The sequence below is a fragment of the Alosa alosa genome, chromosome 18 (assembly GCF_017589495.1).
Source record: "Alosa alosa isolate M-15738 ecotype Scorff River chromosome 18, AALO_Geno_1.1, whole genome shotgun sequence".
In the NCBI taxonomy this organism is placed as follows: Eukaryota; Metazoa; Chordata; class Actinopteri; order Clupeiformes; family Clupeidae; genus Alosa; species Alosa alosa.
The window spans coordinates 3061674-3071957 of record NC_063206.1 but is presented as its reverse complement, the minus strand read 5'-3'; the positions used below and the strand labels follow the sequence as shown (position 1 = coordinate 3071957).

General features: G+C 50.3%; 1 protein-coding gene across 3 annotated transcripts in view; it reads left to right on the top strand.

Annotated features, from left to right (window-relative positions):
- The first annotated feature begins 4848 nt into the window (after window positions 1-4848).
- The window catches only part of LOC125311380 (Golgi-specific brefeldin A-resistance guanine nucleotide exchange factor 1-like), a 78771-nt gene continuing 73335 nt past the window's right edge, over window positions 4849-10284 (top strand). The window contains exon 1 of one of the 3 annotated variants that reach the window (XM_048269364.1): window positions 4849-5043. In XM_048269364.1, coding sequence (XP_048125321.1) covers window positions 4962-5043 — 82 coding nt within the window. In that variant the 5' untranslated portion in view covers window positions 4849-4961. The remainder of the gene's footprint in view (window positions 5044-10284) is intronic. The other 2 variants (XM_048269365.1, XM_048269366.1) reach the window with 2 other exon arrangements.

The following is a 10284-nucleotide window of genomic DNA, read 5'->3' as shown; positions in this document are numbered from 1 at the left end:
AATCCATCTCATAACAGTTTATCTTCTTGCTCTCTCTGTCTGTGTCTTGCCTCTCTGTAAGTGTGAAAATGGTTTGGCCTGGCCAGTCATTCTCTTGTCTTCTCTCTTTCTCAGATTTCAACATGGTGGACAAACATATCTACATTGTTCAAGGGGAGATCGCAACGGTAGTGGGTGCCATCAAGAGGAACTCCAGGACCACACACACTCCCCTGGTACGACCAGACACACTTCTCATATGCAGGCTGAATGAATGGGCAGCAGGCTTGTGCAAAATTCTGAATTTTAGAATTGGCCTTGAAATTTGTATTGAATTGGCTCCACCCCACAGGAAGTTGAATTTGAATTGGAATAGGATTTACAGTGCAGGTGATGCCTGCAGAATCATTACAGTATATGCCCTAACGTCGTAGGTTCCCCAAGCGGTAAAGCGTTATCCCGCGAAATCGTGGGAATTTGTTACTTTTCAACCAAAAACCATACTGTCCCAGCCCTAATAGGCCATGTGCACGAAACCATACTGTCCCAGCCCTAATAGGCCACGTGCACGACCAGGTGTGTTTGAACCTGCCGCTATTGTTAATGTAACTAGTGTCTACACTGACCAGGTGTGTTTGAACCTGCCGCTATTGTTAATGTAACTACAGCGTCAATAACAGAGTCTACACAGACCCGGTTGGGTGTTGCACTAGGGAATCAGCATGTTACGATAAAGAAGGATTTGTGTGTGTGTTGAGGTTGTTATTATTGGGCGAACACTTTGCCCCTCATTTAAGTTAGTCCTAATGTGTGTTACTCTGCCACTAAATTCACCCGACAGGCTATAAATGTTTTGACACTAGTGCTTGTCTGAGTGATTTCGTGATTATTCGATCTTTGGGGCCGAAGAACAGGCCATCAAGAGGAACTCCAGGACCACACACACACTCTTTCTTGGACACACACTCAAACTCTTGCTCTCTCTCTCTCTCTCTCACACACACACACACTCTTTCTTGGACACACACTCAAACTCTTGCTCTCTCTCTCTCTCACACACACACACACTCTTTCTTGGACACACACTCAAACTCTTGCTCTCTCTCTCACCCCCCACACACACACACACACACACACACACACACACACACACTCTTTCTTGGACACACACACTCAAACTCTTGCTCTCTCTCACCCCCAAACACACACACACACACCTCTTTCTTGGACACACACTCAAACTCTTGCTCTCTCTCTCTCTCACACACACACACACTCTTTCTTGGACACACACACTCAAACTGTTGCTCTCTCTCACTCTCACACACACACACACACACACTCTTTCTTGGACACACACACTCAAACTCTTGCTCTCTCTCTCACCCCCCAAACACACACACACACACCTCTTTCTTGGACACACACTCAAACTCTTGCTCTCTCTCTCTCTCTCTCTCTCTCACACACACACACACTCTTTCTTGGACACACACTCAAACTGTTGCTCTCTCACTCTCACACACACACACACTCTTTCTTGGACACACACTCAAACTCTTGCTCTCTCTCTCTCTCACACACACACACACCTCTTTCTTGGACACACACTCAAACTCTTGCTCTCTCTCTCTCTCTCTCTCTCTCTCTCTCTCTCTCTCTCTCTCTCTCTCACACACACACACACTCTTTCTTGGACACACACACTCAAACTGTTGCTCTCTCACTCTCACACACACACACACACACACCTCTTTCTTGGACACACACACCTCAAACTCTTGCTCTCTCTCTCTCTCCTCTCTCCCCCTCCCCCTCCTTCAGGTAGGAGACTTGACAGGCACGGCTGCTCCAGGGGCCTGGGAGGCATCCACTGACTCCCACCCCAGGAGCAGAGACCTTGTTAGTGCTTCTCAGCCCTGTGTGTGTGTGTGTGCGTGTGTGCGTGTGTGTGCGTGTGTGTGCGTGTGTGTGTGCGTGTGTGTGTGTGCGTGTGTGCGTGTGTGTGTGCGTGTGTGTGTGTGTGAGTGTGTGTGAGGAGCAATAGTGTGTGTGTGTGTGAGTGTGTGTGAGGAGCAATAGTGTGTGTGTGTGTGTGAGTGTGTGTGAGGAGCAATAGTGTGTGTGTGTGTGAGTGTGTGTGAGGAGCAATAGTGTGTGTGTGTGTGCGTGTGTGTGTGTGTGCGTGTGAGTGTGTGAAAGACAGAGCCAGCGTTCCCTGGGAGATCCATGTTTGTGCCTCTGTGGTGTTGTCATCCCTTCTGGCACCCAGTGAGAGGAGCAATAGTGTGTGTGTGTGTGCGTGTGAGTGTGTGAAAGACAGAGCCAGCGTTCCCTGGGAGATCCATGTTTGTGCCTCTGTGGTGTTCTCATACCTTCTGGCACCCAGTGAGAGGAGCAATAGTGTGTGTGTGTGTGTGTGAGAGGAGCAATTGTGTGTGTGTGTGTGTGTGTGTGTGTGTGTGTGTGTGTGTGAGTGTGTGTGAGGAGCAATAGTGTGTGTGTGTGTGCGTGTGTGTGTGCGTGTGTGTGTGTGTGTGTGTTGTGCATGTGTGTTCACGTGTGTGTGTGTATGTGTGTGTGTGTGTGTGTGTTTTGCGTGTGTGTGTGTGCGTGTGTGTTTGCGTGTGTGTGTGTGTCCGTGTGTGTGTGTCGTGTGTGTGTGTGCGTGTGAGTGTGTGAAAGACAGAGCCAGCGTTCCCTGGGAGATCCATGTTTGTGCCTCTGTGGTGTTGTCATCCCTTCTGGCACCCAGTGAGAGGAGCAATAGTGTGTGTGTGTGTGTGTGAGTGTGTGTGAGGAGCAATAGTGAAATTAAGAATGTGATGTGGAGTCACAACTGGAGCTCCCACCCCCCCCCCCCTCTCTCTCTCTCTCTCTCTCTCTCTCTCTCTCTCTCTCTCTCTCTCTCTCTCTCTCTCTCTCTCCTTCCATTGCTCCTTTCTCTTCATCCCTCCCTCCATTCCTCCCCACTTCTCTCTCTTTCTCTCTCTTTTTCCCTGCCCTTTCCTCTCCCCCTCTCTCCCTCTCTCCCTCTCTCTCCTCTCCCCCTCTCTCCTCTCTCCCCCTCTCTCTCTCCCTCTCTCCTCTCCTCCCCTCTCTCCTCTCTCCCCCTCTCTCCTCCCCTCTCTCTCTCCCCCTCTCTCCCCCTCTCTCTCCCCCTCTCTCCTTCGTGGTGTAGTGTGAGACGGACAGGCACGGCTGCTCCAGGGGCCTGGGAGGCATCCACTGACTCCCACCCCCAGGAGCAGAGACCTTGTTAGTGCTTCTCAGCTCCTGTGTGTGTGTGTGTGTGTGTGCGATAGGAGTAGCATGATGCAAGGCATGTCCTGTCCTGTCCTCCGAGGTAGCCAGTTGTTTGTTCTGATACAGCTGTTTGTTTGTTTGTTTGTTTGTTTGTGTGTTGTGGTGTTTGTGTTGGTCCTGTGCAATGCAGCGTGGCCTGGGGAGAGTTGGTCATGTGACCTCCTCCTCTCCGTCTCGTCCCATTCCGCGGCACTTCATCAGTCCTGGAAGTGTGTGTGTGTGTGTCCTGGATTCGGATGTCAAACATTTGTTTGGTTTGGGGATTTCACTGTGTAACATCCTCTTAGTAATCCTGCAACAATTCAGAATGGGGGGACGGTACTTCTTCAATCCTCACAATTATACAGCATCAGACCAGTAGAACTTTACTGCTAGGAAGTTTATACGCAGTGTTGAATCCATTATAGTAATCATCATAGTTAGTGTGTGTGCGTGCGTGTGCGTGTGTGTGTGTGCACATTATAGTAATCATCATAGTTATTCAGTATTGTCACAGTAGAACTTGCATAGTCCCCACACTCAACCTCTTATGCCCTCGGTCCTCATAGTTTGTGTGTGTGTGTGTGTGTGTGTGTGTGTGTGTCCACACTCAACCTCTTCTGCCCTCTTTCCTCATAGTTAGTGGGTGTGTGTGTCCACACTCAACCTCTTCTGCCATCGTTCCTCATAGTTAGTGGGTGTGTGTGTGTCCACACTCAACCTCTTCTGCCCTCGTTCCTCAAAAACACACTGACGTGTGCTGTGTGCTGCTTATTAATTGGAAGCTCTGTGCGTGTGTGAGTCTGTGTGTTTGTGCTTGTGTGTATTAGGTAATATGGGACGTGTAAGTGGTGGTCTATGTTGTGTGAGGTCTTTGAGATGGTGGCTGAAGTACTGTGTGTGTGTGTGTGGGGTGTGGGGGGGGCGTTCTGTTGGGTCTACTGTCAAGGGGATCAGTAGCATAAAGATGGATCTCAAGCACTGTGTGTGTGTGTGTGTGTGTGTGGAGTCTCCTGTGTGCTGTGAGGGGCTCAGCAGGGTAAGCGGGGTCAGGCCTCTCTGATTGGCTATGAATGCAGCTGGATGAGAGACGAGAGGCTCATTAAAGCCCCGCCCTCATCGTAAGCGCTGTGTCGTCATGACGCTTCAGCCATGATGGGCCTTCATCAGCCATGTTGGGCCATGATGGGCGCTTCAGCGAGCCCATGATGGATGCCTTCAGCCATGATGGGCACTGATGGGCGCTTGAGCCATGATGGTCGCTGACGCCAGCCATGATGGACGCCAGCCATGATGGACGCTTCAGCCATGATGGACGCTTCAGCCATGATGGACGCTTCAGCCATGATGGACGCTTTAGCCATGATGGATGCTTGAGCCATGATGGACGCTTCAGCCATGATGTGACGCCCATGATGGACGCTGAGCCATGATGGATGCTTGAGCCATGATGGATGCTTGAGCCATGATGGACGCTTCAGCCATGATGGGCCTTCAGCCATGATGGGCCTTCAGCCATGATGGACGCTTCAGCCATGATGGACGCTTCAGCCATGATGGACGCTTCAGCCATGATGGACGCTTCAGCCATGATGGACGCTTCAGCCATGATGGACGCTTCAGCCATGATGGACGCTTCAGCCATGATGGACGCTTCAGCCATGATGGACGCTTGAGCCATGATGGATGCTTGAGCCATGATGGACGCTTCAGCCATGATGGACGCCGGCCAACACTCACCGGCTTCATTACTGCTGGCTAAACACCACTGGCTTCATGGTGAGTGCTGGCTAAACACCACTGGCTTCATGGTGAGTGCTGGCTAAACACCACTGGCTTCATCATTACCTCTTTCAGGCCTTCAGTACAGATGGGCAGGCGTGAGCATAGACTGGGGTCCAGAACTCCGGCTACATTTTTAAATGATTAAAGAGAATTGCAATAAACAATAGAAAACACAACTGGATGTCTTTAACCTCAGTTAGTCAATAGTAGAACTGTGTGTAGTGCTGTGTGTATGTGTATGTGTGTGTTTGCATGTGTGTGTGTGTGTGTGTGTGTGTGTGTCTTTGCTTACTGTTACTGCTGTGTTTCTTTGATTTCCACAGTGAAGTTCCATGCTTCTTTTGTTGACCTTATGACTACATGCTTCTCTGTGTAACCTGTATGCCTCTGCAAGTAATGTGTGTGTGTGTGTGTCTGAGAGAGAGACCGCATTTCACTGGGTGGCCTGTACTCCTCTCTGCCTCAGCTGTCATCTTGCTGAAAGTTCGGTGATTCCATTCACACTGTGTATTCCATACCCCCCCCCCATTTCACCCCGTGTATTCCATAGCCCCCCCCCCCCTTTTTTACTACAAAAGACACAGCCAAAGGAAATGTGCCGCACTCCCTAAAGACCCCCGCCCCCACCCCAACCCCAGTGGAGGATGATTGACAGGGCCATGTGCTGGCCTGCAGCTGGAGTCATGTCATGTTCAGCAAGGGCCGGGTAAATATAGCAGGGAGTCCTGTCATCCGCCGAGATGGATTGTTCTGGGAAAGGAAGTGTTGTCTCTCGTTCCACAGAAAACAAAAAAAAATGTGAGGAGGAGATTTTGGAATGGCGAGGGAATGAGTTTTTTTTTTTTTTTTTTCTCCTCTCTCTCTCCCTCCTTCTCTTTTTCGCTCCTTCTCTCCCTCTCTCCCTCCACCTCTCTCTTGCTCTTGTGAGTGCGAGTGCTGTGTGTCGTGGCACCCAGACATGTGGTTTGGAACAGGGATGGAGAGTTGAGGCAGTTGCTGGTATTTCTCTCCGTCTCCCTAACAGCCATGCACCCCCCCCATCCCCATCCCACCTCATCGGCTCCACTCCATAACAGCCATAACCCCCATCCCACCTCATCCCACCTCATCGCTCCACTCCATAACAGCCATAACACCCCCCCCCTCCCCCCACCCCATCCCTCCACCCAGCCAAAAGGGCATTGGACTTGCAGGGTGCAGGGTCAAACCACGTAGAATGGGTCGATCTGTTCGACTGTCCACTTCTTGCTCAAACTCTGTGCGTCCTCTGCCTGTGGTGTTGACCAGGCTAGTTAGCATAGTGGGACAGTTCACCTGATGCTAGTTAGCATAGTGGGACAGTTCACCTGATGCTAGTTAGCATAGTGGGTCAGTTCACCTGATGGTAGTTAGCATAGTGGAACAGTTCACCTGATGCTAGTTAGCATAGTGGGTCAGTTCATCTGATGCTAGTTAGCATAGTGGGACCGTTCTCCTGATGCTAGTTAGCATAGTGGGTCAGTTCACCTGATGGTAGTTAGCATAGTGGGACCGTTCTCCTGATGCTAGTTAGCATAGTGGGTCAGTTCACCTGATGGTAGTTAGCATAGTGGGACAGTTCACCTGATGCTAGTTAGCATAGTGGCACAGTTCAGTTCACCTGAGGGTCTTACAGGTGTGCAGAGCCATGTTTATTTATTTATCTTCATAAAAAAGAAACCTAATATCACCAATAATGTTGCTTCTGAACCACAAGTGTTCGAAATTATCTTTTTTTGTAAAAGAATAATAAATGTAAAAAAAAAATGTAAATCAGGTTTCTAGGCCAAGTATACTTGCAAGGAATTAGGTCTCTGCATTTATCCCATCCGTGAATTAGTGAACACGCAGAGTACACAGTGAGATGCCAGCCCGGCATCCCGACGCAGTGAGCTGCCTTGCTACAGCGGCGCTCGGGGAGCAGTGAGGGGTTAGGTGCCTTGTTTAAGGGCACTTCAGCTGTGCCTACTGATCGGGAATTAAACTAGCAACCCTTCGGCTCCATGCCCGAAGCCCTAACCTAGTACGCCACGACTGCCTACGACTGCCTGAAGTGGGCGGCCAGCCGCCACTGACTGGAGGTCAGCAGCCCTCGTGCTGGTGTTACCTTAACTGGGGTCGGCATCAGGTCAGTCTGCCGGAGATTCCTACTCACTGCCCCATGCCGGATCTGTCCTCGCTGCCAGGCCACTCTTATAGGGGCAGCCGTGGCCTACTGGTTAGCACTTCGGACCTGTAACCGGAGGGTTGCCGGTTCGAACCCCGACCAGTAGGATCGGCTGAAGTGCCCTTGAGCAAGGCACCTAACCACTCACTGCTCCCCGAGCGCCGCTGTTGATGCAGGCAGCTCACTGCATCGGGATTAGTGTGTGCTTCACCTCACTGTGTACACTGTGTGCTGTGTGTGTTTCACTAATTCACGGATTGGGATAAAAGCAGAAGAGTATATATACTTATACTTATACTCTAAAGATGGTCTCCGAGCTGTGGGATCCAACGCAGGGATGAGAGAACTGCTTCCAGTTGCTAAAAAGAGAACTAGATAGATGGGTAGATAGATACTTTATTTATCCCAGATTTGATGATGAACCAAAGAGTCTTGATTCTTCATGTGTTCTGTGTGGAGTGAGTGAGTGTGTGTGTGTGTGTGTGTGTGTGTGTTTACATGTCATAGTGGTATCGATTTGATTTGGGTATTGTTATGGTTTATTTTTGTCTGTGCCTTGTACTGTATTATTAGAATATCATGGAGCATGAGCCTTGAGAACGTGTGGAAGATGAACTAATCTCATCTGCTGTGTGTCGATGGGTTTGTACATGGTTGTGTGCGTATGCGTGCATGCATGCATGCCTGAAGTGGTGTTTATAGTCATATATGTTTCTGTGTGTGTGTGTGTGTGTCCTGTGTGCGTGTGCGAGAGAGCCAATCACCACTGACCGCACTAGCCCCTTGGACATGTGTCGGCTAATCCTCCGCTGCTCAGGAATTACAAACAAACGTCTGGGCCGTGATGAATAGCCCTCGGAGCCTCACTATTTGGTGTCTTACGCCGCCCTGCCTCCGCACCCACTCCACTGCCGCGTGTGCTGTGTGCTGGCGGGTGTAGCGGTTAGATGGGGGGGGGCGTTGTGGTGCGCCGGGGGGGGGGGAGTTGTGTTGTGCTGCTGGTTGGCCATCTCTGGCTGCGGCCGCCTGAGGGGCCTGCTTAACCCCACAGAGGGATGTCTGGCCAGATCGGATCTAATTCCCCACTGAATAATTCCCCACTGCCTTATTACCGCACACCAGAGAGAGTCTCAGATAGAGAGTGGGAGAGGTGCGTTCGTTTTTTCGTGCGTTGTCCCTTTTTGAAATCTTTTTACTTCTCTGTTCATCTTTTTTGTGCTGTCTCGTTCTATCCCTTCCTCTCTCCCTCTATCCCTCTCTCCCTCACTCACTTTGTTATGCGCTGCTCGGCACCAGTCTGGGGTTCTCTGGTAAATCCCCCCCTCCCCAGTCCGAGAGGAACGTGGGCTTTTTGACAGGTCTGCTGAGGCTGTAAATCCGCTCATTTTCATTCACACAAATACAGCGCTGAGATTTCTCACACCTCACACACGCAAAGCCTGGCCCTGCAATGACTGACAGCTCTCCCTCTCTTCCTCACGCTCTCCCTTACCCTCTCATTATCTCCCTCTCTCCCTCTCTCCCTCTCTCTCTCTCCCTCTCTCTCTCTCTCCTCTCTCTCCCTCTCTCCCCCCTCTCCCTCTCTCCTCTCCTCTCCCTCCTCTCTCTCTCTCTCTCCTCTCTCTCTCTCTCTCTCTCTCTCTCTCTCCTCTCCCTCTCTCCCCCTCTCTCTCACACACTCTCTCACACACACACACACACGCACACACACACACACACACACACACACACACACACACCCCTCCTCGGTCTCTTCCTCCCCTTTTCTGTCTCTCTTAACAGTAACGAAATTCACGAGCACACTCTTAATTGACTGGATTTGTCTTGATTGGGGTTGATGCAGGTCTCGAGGGCGGCTTGTGGGTCTGGATTGCCGTGGCAAACTGGCTTTGTCGTTCCCGGTGACCTTTCAGATAATTACCTTGCCATCCCCTCCGACAAAGGATGGCACGCTCAGCTGCCCTGTTAGGGCCAGAGAAAGGACTGCCGAATGAGCTTTTGTTTTTTTATCCAGTCAAGCTATACATCCGAACGGGACTCAAGGACACGGCCCAGTAATATATTAATGAAATATTGTTAAACATTTCCTCTCGGGTGAATTAATGCACTAAAACACTTGAGATCTACTGTAGCTCCTCACAGCTCCTCTTTCTTGTGTTGTTAGCGGTACATTTGAGGCAACACTAGTCTTTGGTGTCCTCATCAGTGAAATGTGAGTGAGCCATGATGCGGGGCCAATCTGATGGTCAGGCAGCGTAGTAGGTCTTTCTAGTGCAGGGGTTCTCAAAGTGTGGGGGGGGCCCCACTAGAGGGGAATAGAGACATGTCAGGTGGGGCACGATGAACAGGAGGACATTTTTTCTTTTGTTAATCTTTAATAATGCCTTTCGTTTTTTTTGACAAGATCATAGATTCCAAACAAAATAGCCACACACAAACAGACCGACATGCGACCTATGAATTAAAATAGCATCTGATCCACCGGACCAAGACAGGAAATGCAATGTGGATCCATTTTTTTTTTTTACATTACCATTTTGCCTAGTTGATGGGGTCAGTTGGGGCTTGAAAATTCCCCATTTCCAAAGTGGGGAATGACAGAAAAAGTTTGAAAACCACTGTTCTAAGGAGAGAAATTATTTCTTGTCTCGATCAGCCGTCAGTCTTCCAACTCTGACCAGACCGCCCAGTCTGCTGTCGCCATCTAAACTTAGCAGCGGCTGGTTAACGGCTAAGGTATTGTGACACAGTATTTCCAGCCGGGTGTCCGAGTGGCTAAAGATAAGCCCTGAACTCCTCTATGTCCGTGTCTGAGCGCCATTGATTTATTCGTCCAGAGGCTCGCTCGATCGAGCGGGGACTGCCAGGCCTCCCAGCCCATGAGACGGTGATTCCTATCAACGCCTATTTTCGGAACAGAGTGTTGAGCAGCACCCACCACCCCCCCCCCCCCCCCCAAAACATCCTTTGCCACCCGATCTGTTCTGTGTCCATATATCACCAGGATGACCACAGGAATGCTGCGGGATGCCAGCAGAATAGACGCTAGT